Source organism: Pinus tabuliformis, chromosome 7, assembly GCF_031772625.1.
Source record: "Pinus tabuliformis cultivar Carrire ecotype Pingquan chromosome 7, CPIR1, whole genome shotgun sequence".
NCBI classification, from domain to species: domain Eukaryota; kingdom Viridiplantae; phylum Streptophyta; class Pinopsida; order Pinales; family Pinaceae; genus Pinus; species Pinus tabuliformis.
Genome location: NC_142293.1, coordinates 1,316,105,590 through 1,316,126,739, shown reverse-complemented (window position 1 = coordinate 1,316,126,739; position 21,150 = coordinate 1,316,105,590). Strand labels below are relative to the sequence as shown.

Genomic DNA, 21,150 nt, shown 5'->3' with positions numbered 1-21,150 from the left:
CCCACATTTTCAAGTGAAAAGGGCACTCACCTTCCTCCAATTCTTCAAGCTCACTTAGTTTGACCTCGTTGGTAGAAATAGTGGCATTGGGATTTGCATGGGTGATATACTTCCCCTTGTTTAGAACTTATTTAGAGTTGGAACCTACATCTAACTTTGATAATATCATCTGAACTACTAGTGACTACTTTGAGTGATATTCATGAGTGTCATGGTAGGGGATGTTATGGAATTTTCTCCACTTTCCCGTGTATTTATTCATCTTCCCATTACCCTTCTCTGTCTACAGATTCTATGGGTTTTCCTAGTATGGTCCATCTTAGTTTAATCATTTGTCAGTTTGGGGTTCCTTTTTCCTTAATTCTGCTATCTGCAATTTGAGGATCCAAACTCTCACTTATTTTGTTTAAATTTTTTGTTGATTTTGATAGCACATTGGTATGTTGTTCCTAGTGAACAAATGTCCAGAAACTCCATTTCTTTTTAGAAGTATCTATGCAAAGCACTCTAGTATTTGAGAACCATATGTTGCTCGAAGCCTTTTATACCCAACTTGGTGTGCAAGGTATGGAAGATATTTGTGAAATTATGAATGTTTTGGCCTCTTTCCTATTGCATAGAGGTACATCCCATGTATTGGTCTTTGTATCTACAAATAGGGTAGTATTGTTCCTTCATAACATACCTGAAAGAGCCCTAAGTGATTGTGATTGCAAATAATATGGATTCCTCTATGGCCTTTTTCTCATAGTAAGTTTCTCGCTAATCCCTAACATGGGAATGGAGTTAGTGAGTGCAAAGGTAATATTTTCTTTATTTGAAAAATTATGGACTAAAAAATATCCTTCTAACATATTTAACTGTTTTTTATATAACAATTATACCTACTAGACCTTTAAATACAGGAATATAAAAAATGTCTTATACCTCAAAAGGAGATGCACCTTCAAAGTGTCTATTTGATAAAGATATGTCAGTTGTTGTCATTCATCCAAGGATCTAGGAAACATTATTCATCATCTCATCCCATTTTCATGCGAAGACTTCCTACAGAAATAATTTAATAGGATCTCCTACTTTGTCATTTTTCTTTTCTTCTTCTATTGGATGTCATTGGATTCAATGAGAATGGTCTTGCAAAGTCTCAAGTAGTTTGAGACCCAATTTCTTTTAGGCTAACCTCATTAGGGACATGCAATGAAAAACAAATAAAGAGAAAGTTGCTATGATACCACTGATCAGGAATATCTGAGAAATGAGATAAAATATTTCCAATAAAAAAACATCACAAGTGCATAAAATAATTAATTGAAGAAAATTAATATGAAAATATTTTAATTAAATGGTAAAAAAATTGTTGAGCTACATCATGAGAAAAACATTCATGCTTTTATAATAGTGGACCTATATTTATATTGTTTATAATGCCTTTTCACCTAGAGTCATGAACTTTCATCATATGTCCAATACCATGGGTAAATGACATGGGTTACAAAAAACATGGTTGAATACCATAAATCACTATGGTAAAAAATAACGAATAGTTGGATATGGTAAAAGCTAATTGTACAATTAGATTTGTCATTTTTTTTCATCTACTTATCAAATACCATGGGTGGACATCATGGTTTACCAAAACCATGAGATTAGAAACCAACAATATATATATATATATATATATATATATATATATATATATATATATATATATATATATATATATACATATACATATATATATACACCATGGTGATTTGAAAGGATAGCCAACAATTTCCACTCATATCAATGTCATCCTCTTATGATTATGATGAAATGTATACAATGTACATCCAAAATATGAAATTAATAATGGGATGCAATGTGTTACACTATTTAACACCAAGAATAGTAACCCCTACCAATCCAATAAAAACCATAAAGAAATATCATCAACAACAAAAAAGTAGCACAATACTTTTATGGCTCAAAAATTTCTCCCAAGCATACCGGGATTTCAAACCCAATCAAGTTGCACTGGCTCATGCTCTTTTCCTAGGGTGAACATAATTAAAAAAACCAAATCCCTCTTAGGAAGAGGGTTAACTCAACAAAATATCTAATACCAAAGTATAAATATATGAAATGATATAAACCATGTAGATGTTCCGAGACTCTAACTTCTATTGTAAGTTTTATAATTCAGTTTAACCCTGAGGTTTCTATTATATATTCCCTATGAAATTTTAACTTTAGGGATTTATAGAGAGAGATATTTCGAATTCTCAATAGTAAGGATCAAATGAAAGGACAAGGCCTATTTATAATCGATATATGGTATGGAATAATGCTCAAGATTAATGCTATGACAACAATTTGATGGGATTTAAAAGTTTTTTGCTTTATTTTTCCATTATTGTTTTATAAGTTTATGGTTATTTAGTATAGAAAAGAAATAATTATTTAAAGAAATTTATACTCAAGATAACTTGAGGCAACAATAAATAAAAACTATCTCAGACTTTGAAGAAATAATTCAACCAAGAATATATTACCCATTAGATAGTCTCTACGAAACTATACTTAATTAACAATATAGATAAATTTGTAACCTTTATATATCTATATATATATATACACACGCTATGACCCAACAAATGTGAAAATTAACTAACAAATAAGTATTGTTTTTTAAGTACTTCAAACAAATCATTCTAACATAAAATCTAATTTAAATATTGAAATCCTTACTAAAAGTCTGATATTAAACAAGTGCTGCATGCAGCCGGTAGTCCCTGTCGTAAGTGAATGGCCTCCCTCAAGCACAAATGAAGCCTGACACTGAAGTGGGCTCTGCTCCTACCAGCCATTTATTCCAATGCCCATGAAGCCAGCATTGCCAAAAAGCCAGTCAGTCACGGGGGTGAAGCTCTGAAGCATTTGGGCACCTGCATCTATCAGGTGGGATCCCACGGTGCGTGGCTTCCCTGGCACATCTTCTGGGGTTGAAGCTATGTAACCAGAATTGGGTAGGCGATGTGTGTTTACAGGGAGAGGAGGATTAAACTTGATGAGATCACTTTGAAGGACTCCGAGGCTAACAGACGAAATAACATATTTGGCCATGTAAATTGACCCATCTTCTGTCTTAACCATAGCACCATGGTTCGTATATTGTATTTCTGTCACCACCTGCAACATCAAAGGTACAAATCTGTCAGAATATTGCTTTGCTCGACAGTCTGTAATATGAAAATTCGATGATCTGTCTATCCTTTATGCATTAATCCACTGAGCTTGTACCTTGTTCAATTTTAGTCGGTCATCCACCACATGCCCGCTACCAGAATATTGAAGAAATTCTTCTGACAATTTACGGACGATATGTTCGTAGCCTCGATCATCAGCAACCATGAATTCCTTGTCCCCAAATTCGGTGAAAGTCGGGATGGGCTCTACTTTTGTATCAACAATAGTAATTAATAATCAGTAACCAGTCACGATTGCAATGTGTATGTAATTATACCAAAATGAAGATTATGGAAACTTGCATACCTGCCATCTCAAAATCATGCAAAATATAATCTATTGCCAATTCCAATGGCGTTGATGGAACGCTGAAGCATTTCATAAACATAAAACCGTATTAGAGGCTGCGAATTTATTAAAAAGTTATTAATAATGAAATCAAGCCCTGAATACTTACAATTCCTCGGATTTCAATTCTTCCAATGGCGAAACGGAATTAACCACTGTTGAAGCAGCTTCAATGGCCAACGCACGATTAGCAGAATCCACTGCCAAGTCATAGGAAGCTGCTGTAACAGATCCCGGGACTCGAGCACCGCTGTCATACACGAACAGCCTTAAATTAAATTAAATTAAAGGACTGCTTAACGACTAGTACATCATCAGAGTGAGCCATAGAGGAAATTAATTAGGATTAATACCAGGGATCATATATGTTGAATATGGCATTGCTATAATCAGAATAGCAGGTGCGGAGGCTGTGTTTTTTGGCAAGTTCCCATATGGGATTCATGTTATTACCCCCAACGCCTGCTACCCGCCCTGCACCACTCTCTACTGTAAGGCCAGCGAACTCATGCTTCATTAACCGCCCACCGATTCGGTCCAAGGCCTCCAAAATGAGGAAGTCTTTGGTTCCATTGTCTGCGAGAACCTTTGCAGACATGATTCCTACAACCCAAGTTACAAATGACACGGATAAGAAACTATAAATTAAGCGATGACCCAATTTCAGGCACAGACCAAGCAAGCACACTATCCTTCCCTCCAGTTCACACAATTGAGTTTGGTTACTTGAAATGCCTGCGCCGACTATTATGACACTGCAAGATGAAATCGAGGAATCCATGCTATGCGCTTAAGGAGCTGAATATTTCAATTACTGAATGATGAGAAAATTTGAAGAATGGCTTCGATGTCGATCAAAAGAACTCACCAGAGTTAGGAACGAGTACACAGAGGTGAAAGGTTCCTCGCAGGGTTTTCTACTTGTGATATAAGCTTTGACAGGGTTCCATACGTTGTGTAAGCTTGGGTGGTAAACACGGGCTCTGACAAGTGGTCAACATGCAAATATCTCTATGAACAAATGTCTAAATTAGGTGCTGGCTTGACGGGGAACAGGCCCCAGAAAGAACTTAGGATAAGATGATATTGCAAACTTTGCCTCCACAGCCTACCACAGCGTACTTTGGATAAGATAAGATTGCCTCAATATTTTTGCATCGGGCAACGTGAAGGCTGCAATAAGACCTCAATTGTTTGCTGAACCAAAAACTTTGGGTAAAATTTTGTTGAATAAAATTGGGAGCATCAAACTTAGGTTAAAATGCGAAAACACCGAAAAAAAAACCGGTCAAAGTATCAAGTAATGGTAGGTCAACGATCGATCGATCGCTATTAGTCCCAGGCAGGGACTAATAAAAAATAACAAAATAATGCAAGACAAAAAATAGTGCACATAAATTCAGCTGATCAAAACAATTTGACTCTAAAGGATTTTTCGAACTAATCTTGAAATCAATTATGTGTTACAATTATCTCAAATTGTTCAAAGATCCAAAACCCTTTCTCAAGGTTGAGTCCTCCATTTATTATCAATTTTTTAGAAAAAAAAAATAATATAAAGGAAAAACTAAAAAAAATATTCAAATCTAAGAATATTTGCATGTTGTTATAAGTTTAGTGAATTGGATGATTTAATGAATGCATGATTAGCATCATAGATGACCCATTGTTGAAATAATTCCTCACACTAGGAAGTACATTTGATTTTGATCCATAGACAAATTATTATGATATAAATTCTTGATAATGACTAAAAAGTCAATGATAATGAATTCATTTGATGGGGGAACATCTTTTTATATTGAATCCAATACACAATACAAGAAATAGTCATCCTAAGACTAGGTCCCCATGGTATATATAGGAGATAAAGGGTACAAAAACATTGAAATGGTACAATTAACGATACTTATGTACCTACTCATATAATTGTTAAACTAATAATTAATACTTATTAAGACCTTAACATATCCCCACTTTTAAAGAGTATTTTCCCTAAAAGCCTAAAATTAAAGGTTCTACTTCAAGAACTACTTAGTTTCCCTTGTAACTTCCTCCAAATGCATATTCTTCCACTTTATTAGGTATTCCATAATGGTTATATTTTGATGAGATAGATAATGCTAATATATAAACTTTTCTAATTGAATAATTAACTTCCCTTCATATAATTTTGGAAGTTTTGTTTGCAATGGCATAGTTTGTCCCAAAACCATTTTTTGGAAGATACTTTAAAAGACCTTATGAATGAGATAAAATCACAAATATAACTCATATGTTACTTGTCCAATCCTATATATAATATTATAGGGTCTCTAAAACTTTTGAGTTAATTTATTACTCTTCTTTTGCTTAAGTGTAGATTACTTATAAGGTTGTATTCATCATTTTTTCTTTCACTTCAATGTATCTACTTATTACTCCATCCTATTTTGTTTCATCTGAATGTTTTCCTTAAAAAAATTCAATGTTTTTTTATTCTTCATCCTAAGTGACTTTAATTTCCTACATTTTAGACTTATCTTGCAAAAGGTACAGGATACTTGAATTTGGATATCCATATAGGGCTTTAGATGGTGACATTTTAGTAAATATATAATAGGTAGTATTATGCCACCATTCTACTAGAGGAATCCTCTTCATCTATAGTTATTTATTATCTAAATAATAACATCGTTAGGTACGCTCTAAACATGTCTTAAGTATTATGGTTTTAACATCTATTTTTGGATGATATGTTGAACTCATAGCCAACGTTGTTTCACTCATATCTCATAATTTATTTCAAAATTTTCCTATGAATTTAGGATCTGTATCACCTACTATTAATTTAGAAAAACCATAAACTCTATGAATTTCCTTTGTGAACATTTCTTCCACTTATATTTTTGTATATGTACTTTCAAGTCTAAAAAAATGTGTATATTTTGTGAGTCTAACAATGACCTAAAAAATGACATCATTTTCTTGATATTTTGGTAACAATGTAATAAAATCCACTCATATCTATTCCCATCTTTCATTAACTATGTGTAATGGTTGATGTAATCCTAGATATTTTAGTATATCTCCTTCATTTATTTGGAAAACTTGACATTCCCTTACAATTTTTTTAATATATTTCTTCATTCCTTCCAAAATAATCTCTTTCAATAGTTTGATATATATTTTAGAAGCTAGCACATCCTATCATCATAGAATCATGGGAATCCCTTAATATTTGTTGCTTAAACTTTGATTGAGGGAATACAAATATTTATCCTTATACCAAGGTATTTTCCCTTCCATTCCCACTATTCCATAGAGTTCATCACTCCCTTTATACATTTTATTTTTTTCTTAGTACTATTGCCATTTTTCCATTCATTATGAGCTTCTTCTAGCCACAATAGCATAGAGGATGTAATATAATACAAGCTTGATGCTTCTTCTATTCAAGAAAGAGCATATGTTATTACATTTTCCTTTCTCATTTTGTAGATTATTTCAAAATAAAACCCTTGCATCTTTTCTACCCATTTTTGTTTCTCTTATAATGAAAATATTTTTTCAAAGAAGTATTTTAGCCTATCATGCTCCTTCTCAACCTTAAGGTTCCTCCTAATAAGAAACTGTTGACATTTTTTAATTTCATGTAAAATTCTTTGCATTTATTTTACATATGTATATTTCATCAAATATTATCATTTGAATTGTTTTCTTTTAAAATTTAATGGTTTGTGGGCTTCCACCATAACACTTGTCCAAGAGACTAGGGGATGTGATAGCATGCCCCTGTAGAGAATGTTTAAGGAAATAATTATCCCAAGGTCACAATAATTAATTCTCTACACAATCCACACTCCTATCTTGTTTTCCATCCAATACTCTAGATTGTTTGCTCAGAGTTCACTCATGCCAAGCATCAACCAAGTTTACCACTATTTATGGCACTCATTATGGCCCAAAATACTTATTGTTCTATCAATGTTGGCTTCCAAACCGTCTTGTTCATCATGAAAGCCTCGACTCTTATTAATTTCAATTGTGGGCTTCTATTGCCCCATCCCCTCAATAACTATCCTAGAACTAACTTGTTATCTTTTGTGTGCATCCACAAATATAGAAAGGAAAGTCTCTCCCTTTCCGACTGGAACTACAACATCAATGGAAATTACCATGTGATAGTTCAAAAGCTTAGGTTTGCATTTTTGTCACTCTCTCCTTGCATGTGTAGTGAGCATGTTGCAGCTTTTATGTTTGATTTCTTTTGTATGTAAGGTAATAATCCATTATATTGCTAGAAAATGTCTTGTTTAGATACGCACTTGAATTATTTTGGTTTTAGAGATGCCTCTTGGTGTCTCATCTCTCCTATTTAAATTTTTCCTTTTGGTTGTCCTCTACATATCATTCTAGTTTGGCTCATATGTTCCTGAATTTGGATTGTTTTAGTACCTATGAGACCTCCCTATTGTCTAACTATCTAGGTTTCTTCCCTTCCTTCGATGGTCTCCTATATTGGCCCTATGTCACCTCCCCTCTAATATCCTCGGTTGGATTTTCTCGCTCGCTCTATGTTAGTCACTTATGTATATCTCTAAATTTGGCCATCCTAGGTGATTTTTCATTATTCCTTGATTCTCTTATGTGTGACTTATTACCTAACACCATACAGTCACACCTTTTCTCTCTTGCCCCTCTATCCACTTTTCTTTCTTGGTCTCTCCTCCATGCCTCATCAGTGAGCATGCATCCTAAGAGGAGTATCCTATTACTAGGAGTGGGCCAATCAAGTAAATACATGTATACACCACCATTTGGAGGAAATTGTCACCCATTTTTGTGAGCTTACCCAAGGTCCCATCTAGTGTGAGCTCACCCATACTAAGAGAGAAGGAACCTCCCACAAGAATCAGCTCTCGGAAATGAAGGATCTTGCTTAGATGGAATATTGGGAACCAAATATCAGATATACATGTGGTTTCTTCAACTAGAACACGCACACAATGGATTTATATTGGAATATAAAATTCCTCCTTGGTAGAATCCTAATGTACAAGTTCAGGCATTGGGAGTGTCTTCTCCACTCTATGGAGGCACACTTACACCATCACAAAAAAGGACCTGAAAAAGAGGCTAGATTCTATAAAGTAGCACCTTGGAATCCCTCACCTAGTTAGAGGTACCTAAGGAAACAACAAGGATACCATTCAGGTCACAACTATGGATCTTGATCTGTCCGCTTAGTCTCCAAATATGTCGCTAATTCCCTTGTTTCTTTCTTTCTGTTTATTTTCAAGGCCAAATACCTTCACTTTTCAATCCTTATATAGTCAAATTTGGTTTTTTAAGTACCCTAATATATTATGCCTCTATAAAAGCGGTAAAATTTTGGTGATAGTCTGGTCTTCCTAGTGAAGGAACGATCTAAAAGGTTCAAAATTTTCATGTACATTGTTGTTTAGAAGGAAATACAAATTTACCCCAAAGAAAAAAGAAAAAAAAAACAATGGTATCCCTTCCTATGATAATACAACTTCAATTCCTTGACCTAATGCAACGCACTCTACACTAAATATTTCTCCAAAATCAAGTGTTCTCAGTATCCTTGTAGAATACATAACATTATTTTAGTGAAGGAGTGGCAAAGTAGCCCGATCATTCCATAGCAATGTTACCAACTTAATGAAAACTAAAACCTTAAAATGGGAACTCTAACCTAGAAAAGCCCTATTATTGTGCAAAAAGCATGAAAAGCACCCCAAAATTGAAAAGTGGTGATGTTACATTACCCTTATTTTTTGGGTTAAATTCCAATGTTTTTCATCCATGGCATTAAAAGCAAAATTCATGACCATGGAAAACCTTGCAATTCCAATAATTTTTAACCATTATATTAAAGATCAAAGAGTGTGCAAAGAGCATGACTCCAAAAAACCATAAAATTCTAACATTTTCAACCATGGAATAAAAATCAAATATCATAAGTACAAAAAACATTAAAATTTCAACATTTTTTAATCATGACGTTATAAACCAGATAACATGACTAAGAAAAACCTTAAAAATCCACACCTATAACAAAGGGTCATTCTATGTAAAGAAACTTTTTTGAAAGGCTAAAAGTATAGCTCTTTTGAAATCTTAACCTAAAACAACATGACCCATTTTCAATGGGGCACTAAAATTTCAATATTTTTTAACTATGATTTATGAAATCATCATCGGTGCACACAAAATCATGAAAAACACTCTTAATATATATATATATATATAAACTTTTTAACTGAAAAAATAAATAAATAAATAAATTAAAATATATATATATATATATATATATATATATATAATAATAATAAAATATATATATATATATCTATATATATATATATATATATATATATATATATATATATATATATATATATATATAATTAAAAAAAAAAAAAAAAAAAAAAAATTAAAAATTAAAAATTAAAAAATTAAAATTAAAAATAAAAATAAATAAATAAATAATAATAATAATAATTAAAAAAATATATATTTAGGGTGAATTCATGAAGACAGGTTACACTTTTGGGCTAAATGTGGTGATGAAATTTCAAAATTTTACTCTTTTATCAAATTGAAGCCCTCAATGATTTAGTGTCGTATAATCTATCAATTTTCCATTAAATGAAATTACTTTCCTTGCAAATTTTCGCACATCTTAATAGGTATGTGTATTTTTCCACCTAGCATAACCTATTCTAAAATGTGTGTGTGTGTGTGATCTACAAAGAGATAATTAATTTATGCATATTAAAACTTTATTTTTTATGCAAAATTATATTTTTTATTATTTTTGGAAGTTGCTGAATTAATATTTAAATTGCATTTTTCAGACACATGTGTTCACGTAGTATTTTTTTATACTATTTAAATAAATTCAAAACAAAAGTACACTTTTGAATAGGACTCATAAATGAAGATAGTGGTATTTTTTGAAAAATTTTCATTTTGTATATTTTATGTTATTGCTTTTTTATTTAGCCCCTTTGAACTATCCAGAAAAATTTCAAACATTATGTTTAAAAGAAATTAGAAGAAAATATAATATGAATTAAAAAACGTTAAACTAATATTCCATTAGATAGAGGATTCCTTCACGAATCTAACATGATCAACTTTTCCACTTGAGGATAAACTATGCTCTAATTTTGCAAGGGTACAAAATGGTTTTGCAGAAAAATCTACAGAAGGGGTGATAAAACTGTGTTTTTTAGGAGCTTAGCAGCTCGATCGAGAACTTGAGATATAATTTTAAATAGCTCGATCGAAGGTTCAATACACCCTCGATCGAGCCATTAACACGGTTAATAAGAGGCTCGATTAAGCCCCTGCAAATATAACCACCCACCAAATGAACACCAACTATATTCGATGGAATTAATGAAAAATGTTACGAACCTAGGAGCTAGATCAAGTTGTTTCTTGATTGTGCTCTTATTTCCACCCCAGAAAAAGGAAAGGAAAGCAAATTTGAATGAGCATGCATAGAAAAATAACAAAATATGGAAATTACACAACAATTCACAACAAACATGGGAAATTAGATATTTTTATCTTGAAAATGAGAGAAAATGACAAGCACAGAGGAAGTGCAAGAAAAAGCTAAAGAAGGGGTGAGAAATATACAATAGACATTGAGAGAACAACAAGATAATGCAATTCAAAAAATTCATGAAAATACAGGTAATTCAAGTTGTCTCACTTCTCATATTACCTACTCTATATTGTATGCACTAGGAAATATGATTCAAAGCATGAAAAAAATGGACAATGAAACAATAGAACTAAAATAAAATAAGCATTGAAAGTAATACCATGTAGTTAAAAATTGAGATGTAACAAAAACTAAAGAAAAATCACTTGGTGTGATTAATGGTTCATTGGAATTTTCTGAAATCACTTGAATTCATGCAAATTATGCACCACATTTGAATTGTAATGGTTTAGGATAACCCACAAAAATTAAGGATGTGATTTAATGGCAAAGAAAACTGTTACATTTACATATATTATTTACATGAATTATAATTCATGAAAATATTTACAAGAGGGATTTGAAAAAAGGGTTGACATAGGTGCTCCAAAACCTATAAACATTAGTTTGATTGAATCTTGATATTCTTGTATAGGAGTTAAAAGAGAGAAAATGTGTCAAGATCTAGAAGGAACAAGAGTATATCTCCTTCTAATGTGCATGTTTACAAGACATTCTTTGTTAAACATATAGCACAATTAAATATTCGTGACATCCATCATCCTATATAACATTTAATGGTTCCTTCAATCCTAAAAGATGATCCCTACCTTTGAAAACCTCACAATTTCCTTCTTTCAATCCTCACATGAAGGTTAAGAGAATATTTTAAAGAGAGAATGTTTCTTAAAGACATACAAAGTGTAGTGTAGATTCGTTCTTTCAAAAAAGGAGTGTATTATTGCATATCACTACAATGTTCCATGGAAGGCTCATGTAATTAACCAATATTAAATTAATATATTATAAATGCAAAAGAAACAAATTAGCATGCATGTATTGATGATATGATAAATTTTTACATTGTTAATCTTCTTATATTGTGGCAATCTAATGTCAATTTTCATCTAGTTGTTTTTAAACATGTAATTATGAAAAATATTGGAACATCTGCTTCAAAAGTAAAAAAGAGGAACCTTATAAAACTTTTTTTAAGATTTGATGAAAATAATTGAAAACATAAAATACATTGGATATCCTTCTTTGCACATGCATAAAAAGGGTTCCTTGTAGAAACATATAGTTTTTTAAATCCTCTTACCCCTTCTTTTTCCCTACTTGATTATTGTGCTAAAATTTCCATGTACATTCTTCTAAAAAACCACTCAAATCACTTATGCCCCTCTTCACCACAAATTATGACAATGTACATCCATTGTTGATAAGACCTTGAAGCATATTTCTTGTTCTCTGAAGCCACTAAAACCTCTATCACTTGATTTCTTTATGTTTTCTGATCAATAATTTCATTGGTATTCTCATACTTATCATCCCACATTTCTTCCACATTTTGTTTGGAATTGTGAAATTCTTTGTAGTTATGATAAGTTCTTCCTTTAATAAATTTCTTCGTACTATTGTTTTATGGTAAATTTAGTTACACATTTTAAAACGCTAAATGATATGGTGCTTCTAAAGAAGAAAATCTTTTCCAAAAAAATTGATCTTGTATAGTAGGCTTTCAAATATTAACATACTCAAAATCTAACTGAATAGGCTTGTTCTTGTATGGAGTATGTATTTATGTATTGTATGGCTTTTTAGTCACAAATTATCTTATATAATTAAATTTGTATAAATTTATAGATATATTTTTTTTTTCTCTCATGAAATCAACTGGGCCCTTCAATTTGGTAGTCACTAGCTTGATTTTTCAATAATCTCCCATTCTCTCAAATTCAAAATATTCTTCGTATCATTAAGTTAGTAATAATTCCCTCAATATGTATTTTGATTTCTGTTAATTTTAGGATAACAATGTGCTGTATTGTTCAACAACCCCCAAATTTTTTATAAAATTTCCTATGAAATTAATTATAAAAAAATAGGGGACCCTTTTTAAGTTTTAAAAAACACAAAAAAAAGAAAATAAAAACATTTTTGTTTTGAATAAAACAATTTTTATTTTTTCATAAAAAATAATAAAGCGTTTTTAGTTTTAAAAACCATTTGATTTTATTTCATAAAAATAAAAAATCTAAATAACCCCCGAGACCAAAACTCATCCTTAGGCTTTTAAATCCCTAAGTATTAAACATGGGTTATTTAATAAATAATAATAATAAACGGAGTTATTTGAGTTTAAATTAAAATCAAAATAATCAGAGTTTTAACCAAGCTTAGGCTTATCTAAAATCTCACTCCCCGCATTGCAACATATCATGGTTAAATTCCCCTCCGCTGGCCCATTGTGATTGCGATATTCAAGGCCAGAAGCAACAACAATATTAATGCCATTTCATAATCCATCGCGTCTTGAGGATCACAACATCCGTGGACTTAAGTCCCAGCCTTGACCTCATTGTGATTTAACAATCATCCCAGACCTGATGAGATCGTAAACTCCACTTTGTAAATCGTCGCATCCATCGCATCACATAAACTACAGGCTTGATCCCATATTCCTCTACCTTTGCAACTGTAATTTTCGATCTGGCCCGAACCCAATGGGAATATCAATGATAATACATAAAATATCGCATCCATCATCCGTGGGCTTGAGTCCAGACCCTTCGCATTTCCGATTGCGATCTGTGATAGAAGCCCCTACGATATCCTTTTCTCTGCCATGTCACCCATGACATCACCCTGCACATCACTTTCCACATCACCCTCCATGTCATCCTCCACATCGTTGTATGATGTCACCATTACGTCACTCATGACGTCACTGCTACGTCACCCTCGGGCCATCACAATCACAAATCCCATAGCCCAAGTTTCCTAGCCTTTCCCTTTTGCAATTGTGATCGATCAGACCTGACGAGGTCATTAACCTTAATTCATAAAATCCCCTCATCCGTGGTTATCACAGTTCTATTATACATTCTGTCATTCCAAAGGATCCTATTAACTACAATTGTGATATTCCCGAGTATTATGATTGCGGTCAAGACATAAATTGCAATGCGATCATTCCTATCCTTGGTGGGCCTCTCGCAATTTTTCCCCCATCCATTCCGATTGCATTTTTTCTGTCGTCCATTCCGATAGCGATACTCCTGGCTTAATTGTGATTGTGATATAGCTCAATCCCACTCCAATTGATTGCAATTATGCTAAAATTTGTCCCGATTAAAATGCGATTGCGATTTGATTTTCGTTATTGAACTGAAACGCCCCCTTTTTTCTTTTAATTATAACTCCCTGATTGTATGTGATTGTGATAAAATGAGTCTTGTTCCCAATTAATAAGCGATTGTGATTTAATTAAACAACATGTCTCTTTTCATTGGTCTTATCTTTTATGAAAACACAATCTCGTTTCACAATTTACTTCCCAACGGCTTATCCTTCCAAGTATACACAGAGCTCAAAAACGAGGAGGAGATAACTACGTAGAGGAAAAGGAAGATTCGTTCCTTAGAATCTGCAGAAAGCGAGGATATTTAGATCGAAAGTCAAGGATAATAAGCCAGAAATGGCAAACTGTTTTTATTTTTCATGATTCGAGGAACTTCATTTAATTTTTCAGTGCTATCTGCAGACCTACTATTTTTAAACAATTTATATTATTATTTAAGCAAACATAATGGATCAATTCAAGGATCTAGAATCTGAGTAAGAAAGCCTTGGGGACTTGCATTTTTGTATCTCCAAGTCTATCCTAATAGACTGGGCCAGGTCTTGAATTTTATGAAGAAATTTGAGTGGAGATTACATTTTTGTATTTTCAAAATCTTATCTTAATAAAATGATTAGATCGTGGTTCTTATTTTTTTGTTTAAAGAGGCTCCAAAGAGTTGCATTTTTGTACTTTTGGGAAGATTTGGAATAAAGGAAAAGAACCAAGCTATGTATTTTACAAAAGGAGCGTCATACATCGAGTATTTTTATCAATTTTTTAATGTTTTGTTTTGTATAATTTGCAGTCATTCCATCTTTCAATTTGTCTATTATATGTATATTATTAACACAGTTCAACATCATCTCATTTCTAAATATGCCAGTGTTGTAATTTTTTAATACATCTAACAACAAATTTCTATTTTATTTGGATGGTGATATATGCTTTAACAATTATTTTAATTAATTATTCAATTAACAAAAATTTTCATTTCTTTTATTATATGATTAATTTTTATTACCATGTACTAAAGACAACCATTTTAGATCGCATTTAAATAACAAGTAAACCCGGGAAATAAATAGTTTTTATATGCATATACCTTAGGGAATGAATATACTTCTATCAAACACTTATTGAACTATTTACTAAGTACTTGATTTTTATTATTTATATTAACAAGGAGTGAGATCTCGAGAGTTATCTCCTTGATCTAATTCCTTCATTTTTACTTCAATTCCTTAATGTTTTCTTTTAATAAATCAACTCTTGATCAGGAGAATGAATCTTCTTTCCTTCAATCAAGATAAGACATATTAATTGCATACTAGTTAAATCATACATGTGTTATCTTAGAATTCCTCTCTTTGAGGCAAAGCTTCAGATTGGTTTGGTTGTTCCACAAAAACAACTTAAGGGTCATTCTTCTTGCCTAATCAGCTAGAATAATTGATCTGATGCCCCTAGATATTAGAAATTAAAGACATATTTAAAGCTCATAGTGATTGGGAAAAGGTGATTGGACCTAATTTAACCACTCGAAGCCACTACCCCAAATGGAAAAGAAGCTGCTTTAAAGTTTGGACTGGGTGGTTTTCTACCATTTTGGTGCAACGAATTTCGAGGCATCAACATTTTGGCGCTAGAAGGAGGGCTTGAATTTGTTATTTGTTTAAACTTTTTTATATCATTTTTTAACTAATCATGGCTCTCATATGCATTCCTACACTTGGTCATGCGTTCAGTTCACCCAAGCCTACACGAGGCATGCCCAAGAAGCAGATTGAGTCCTTGTCAAAGTTAAAGTTCAACGGTGAGAGTAACATTTCTGTGTTAAATCATAGTTTTTGATTTTGTTAATATATGTAAGTCTTTTAATATAATCATTGATAATGAGATTTTCAAGCTTTTCAATCTAACATTTAGAGGACGAATCCGCAAATGGTTCTTGGTGCTTCCCACGAAGTCAATTCATTCATGGAAACATTTTTGCCAGGTATTTCTTAAAGCACATCAAAATTACAATTACAATAGTTTGTGTTTAGAATTAGATAATCTTTACATGTATGATAATGAATCTTTAGATGATTTTTATAATAGATTTTGGTCATTTTGTTATAGATTTCATTTAGATGATTTTCCTTCAACTGAAGATTTAAGTGAATATTTCACTTCTCTTGTTTCTTCCCATTCTGAAGATAATGAATCAATTAATGAAGAACAAAACACATTTAACTCATTAACTAGTATTGAATCACCAAACGACTTTACGGAACTCGAACCTAAAATTGTAATTAAATCACAACATTCTTCTTTAGAAAAATTCAATTCTCATTTTCTCATTTTTGAAACAAATATTTCCAATATAAATACATAATCTGAAAATGTAATTGAAACGATTTTTAATGATACTTGTGATCAATCAATAGTTCCAGTGAAATATAAACTACTACAAGACTTGGATAATGAACATATCAATTTATCTTCTTTCAAGGAAAAATCAGAAAATTCAGAAAGTGTTTCTCTAATTGAAAGAACTTCCTTAAACCTAAAATATAATATGGCAAGTTATATAGATGAATCATTTCAACCATCATTATATTCTAGCATGCATTATTTTATTTATCCATATGTGTTTTTAAATCAAAATATAGTCAACGATGATCACCTTAATCTTTCAAATGATAATCTTCCTAATCTTTGTTATGAAAATTCTGCATCTATTACTCATCTAGATGATAATTATTTAATTGCAAAACCCTCTTATTTTATATTTTCTGATTCTATTAGTTCATATCAGCCATTTAATTTTCATAAGAAGAAGGTAATTTATGATTATTATCATGACAATGAGGATAAAGAATCACATCATGTACAAAGTGCACCAATTTCGAAAATTTATTTATCTTGTAAAGATTCACACACTTTCATTTTGTCTCCTTTTACTGACCATAAACTTAATTTTGAGAATTTTGATGAGTTAATGTTGCAAATTTCTAATGTATTTCATTCTGATTCTATTTTAGAAACTTTCATTTATATTTTTTTCAGGGAATGTCCTTTTAGTGGCAATTCATTGACTGAAATCCAAGATGAGTTCCAGAATTGCCTTGTAAAATTATTTTGTAATTTTAGTTTTCATAACAATTTATTTGTTTTTCCATCCTTCAATTTTGTTTTATTTTCTTTTTGCAAGCATGTCCAATCTTTCCATATTGGATATCCTCAAATTTATTAAATGAAAATGATGAAATGGTTAATCAGAATCATGAACATAAAAAATCTTTTCATTTCTAATTTAATTCGATAGTCAGAAATTCATTCCAATCATTTCAGCATCGGTCTAATCTAAATTTTGAGAGTGTTCCTTCACAGCATGTATTTCCATCATCTCCTTTGGAAAGTTTTCACTCTCTAAAAATTATTCATCCATTCTTTGATGATCCCATATATATTTGTTTCAAGGATGCCTTCCAAAATACATGGTTTACTAACAAGTTAATCTTAAATAAATTTATTTAATTTTACACAAAATCTAAATAATAATTTTTTCTTCATTTTGATTGTTTTCATCATATTGTTACTAATGTTTGACTTGTATATACAGGTAGGTAAGAAAATGAGAGAATGGTTACATTGGAAGCATGACTATACCTAGTCATATTCCTTCCATTCAATTAGTAATTAGGAGTATATTAATTTAGATTAGGTTCTTTTTTGTTTTCATTGTAGATTTCAATAAGAAAGTAATGAATTAATATTTTCAACATTGATTTCTCATCTTATGATAAAGTGATTTAAAACATATCAAAGACTTTTAAATCACATGATTGTCTTTATTTTGCAAAACTCCATCATAATGACAATATCTCTTTTAGAAAACATGTGTGGAGAATTGCTATGTTTTGACAATCTTTGATTTACAAGTACTTCTGAGAAGGTTATAGTCACTACTATTGTCATCCTATGTGAATTTGAGGTGAATGTAATCCTAAAATTCATTACTTAGCATTTTAGATTTAATAAATAGTGATTTTGAGTTAGTTCCCTTGCATTGGAGAAAGTAGTATCTCTCAGGTAAGATTAAATGAACTTCTTCAATAGTAAGTCTCACATACTCACTTTCATTCATTTCTTTACCTTTTAGATTTAGTTTTGTTTTTAGTTTTTGCTGATATATAACTCCATTTTGCAGCTCTTCACAAGCATTTTTTCACCTCCACCAACTCAAACTTTGAGCTCATTTTCCTGATTTGCTTTAATTTTAAAGGAAGCAGTAATGAGTTACATCGAATCAACCAAAATAAGGGATTTATAAACCTTATATTTCTCTTTAAAGCATTAATTTGATTACAAAATGGTTAAAAGATTTTTGCAAGTTTTTCTTTTGAAAAAGAAAATCCATAGAAAACAAGAATTTCCTCATTTTAACTAAACCTTATTGTTACTAAATGCTTATAACTTTACAAGTTAAAATTTATCTAAATTTCAACATAAGAAAGAATGTTTACACAATTATCTTCTTTTTCTTTTGTTAAGAAATTTATATAAACAATCTTGTGGAGTTTTCCTTTTTAGATTTGGTTTTGGTGATTGTACCATCATACTTGTGAACAACCATATCTTGAGAAAATTATGTTATCATATCACATTTACATTTTCTTTTAGAAAATAATATTAATAACATACCTTTGGCTTTTCACAAACATCTCTTGAAACCATTTTATGATTTTTTCAATTTGAAAGTAGAAATTTTTAAGGAAATGGTTACAAAAATCGAAAAATTAGATAAAAATTATATAACTCTGTAATTTTTTCCATTAAGTTGTGAAATATTTTAAACCTCAAAAAACTTTGTTTCTCAACAATAAATAGGTATTCGAGCCTCATTGTAACACAGTTTAGAGGCATGTAGCCACCACATCTCTTCTCAGAGATAAGCTACCATCACCCTAACTACTTTATTTCCATTTCTGTTTATAACCATATTTCAATATTTTACAGTAATGAAATGAAGTATTATTTCTGCTGCATCTCCATATGTATGCTTATATCTATAATTTTTTGCGTTCCTGTTTAAATCTAGATTAGTGGTATCAGAGCGGTCTGCTCTTTATCTGTCTTTCCTTGCATGTCCCCAACGAGGTCGGGATATAAGGAGTTAGGGCTTCAACTGGTTGAACCTTTGCAAGACTAGCCTCACAAATCCCAACGGCCTCCCATGGAAGATGAAAAGAAAGAAAGGGGGTAGGAGATCCTATCAAAATCTTGCTCGAAGAGGCCCTTGGGCGACAAAGGAAGGCGATGATGGACAACTTTACCCAGATCCTTCAACGGCTACCCAGGGGCAACACATCTACTTCCAGCATCTACTCTAGAAGCGCCACACCCTTTAAGGTACAAGTTAACTTTGACATTCCCATATTTGAGGGTCAGATAGATGCAAACATCATAGATAAATCGTTAAATATGTTAGAAGTATTTTTATGTTCATAATTTTTCCAGCTGGGAAAAGATTAATTTTGCTCTTCTCAAAGCCGCCCCCATGTCAAGGGCAGGTGGGAAACCTACTGTGAGCAGAAGGATGAAAGTACGGCCTCACTATTTTCAGCTACACCCACTTGGGATTCATTCTAGACTGCCATCAAGGAGCAGTACTACCCTATCGGAAGCTATGAGGATCAATACATAAAGTGGACTACGCTGCGGCAGGGAAGGGACCAAGATGTGCAAGAGTTTCCAATATTTTCCATACCCTTCACACAAAGTTGGGTATCAAGGATTCGAAGCAGCATTTGGTACTCAAATATCATGGCTGCCTACACAAGTACATCCAGGAAGAAATAAAATTCCTGAACATCTCCTCGCTCAGCACGTCATACTGATATGCCGTCAAAATTGAGCAAAAGTTTAAACAGAAGAAGCGAGACTTTGGATTTTCGAATACGAAGCAAGGGAAAGGTACCCCCAAACCACAGAACAAAGGACAAAGCTAAGGCGGGGCAGCCCAAGACAACCTGCCAAAGCTGCAAGAAAAGAACAATGTCGTGAAGCCGAAAAAGGACACGGGAAAGTGGTGTGAGTTCCATAATAGCTCCACTCACAACACAAGTGAGTGTCGGGTCAAGTAGTCACTAGTGGCTGAGCTAAGGGTTTCAGAATCAAATGCATGTTTCGACTCTGAGTCAGAACCCGACAAGGGGAATGACAAAGGGAAGCAGATAATCGATGTGGAGCTCAATGCCACCGTTGCCACCATGAAGATCCAGAAGGAGGAACCCGAAGATCCAGAGGAGGAGGAGTGTCTCTTCCACTCCCAGATGTGGGTAAAGGCCTTCCCGCTACAGTTCATTGTCGATAGCGCGAGCCAAAAGAAACTCATTTTGGCAGAGGTTGTGAAGCGGCTGGTCTTACCAACCACAACACATCCACAACCGTACACCATTGGGTGGCTCCACCAAGGATGGGATCTTCGCGTAAGCCAACAGTGTCACTTTCCATAAACATCAAGCCCTTCATGGATGAGGTATTGTGTGACGTTGCTCCCCTTGATGTTCGTGATGTATTCTTAGGACAACCATACTTGTGGAAGAAACATGCTATGTATGAATCAAGGCCCCATGCTATTATTATTACTTTGGGAAATAATTTGTATAGGATACCGGAGGTAGCACCACCTACCACCATCTCATTGGTTACTGCAAAATAATGCAGTAAGCTC

General features: G+C 32.4%; 1 protein-coding gene across 1 annotated transcript; it reads right to left on the bottom strand.

The window, feature by feature from the left end:
- Window positions 1-2,838: 2,838 nt before the first annotated feature.
- Window positions 2,839-4,174, bottom strand: LOC149252396 (polyamine oxidase 1-like). Its single transcript, XM_089454138.1, has 5 exons — window positions 3,930-4,174; window positions 3,686-3,826; window positions 3,535-3,596; window positions 3,283-3,434; window positions 2,839-3,171 (listed from the first exon to the last, which is right to left on the bottom strand). Exons 1-5 carry the CDS (start codon window positions 4,172-4,174, stop codon window positions 2,839-2,841), a joined length of 933 nt encoding a protein of 310 aa, XP_089310264.1.
- Window positions 4,175-21,150: the final 16,976 nt, after the last annotated feature.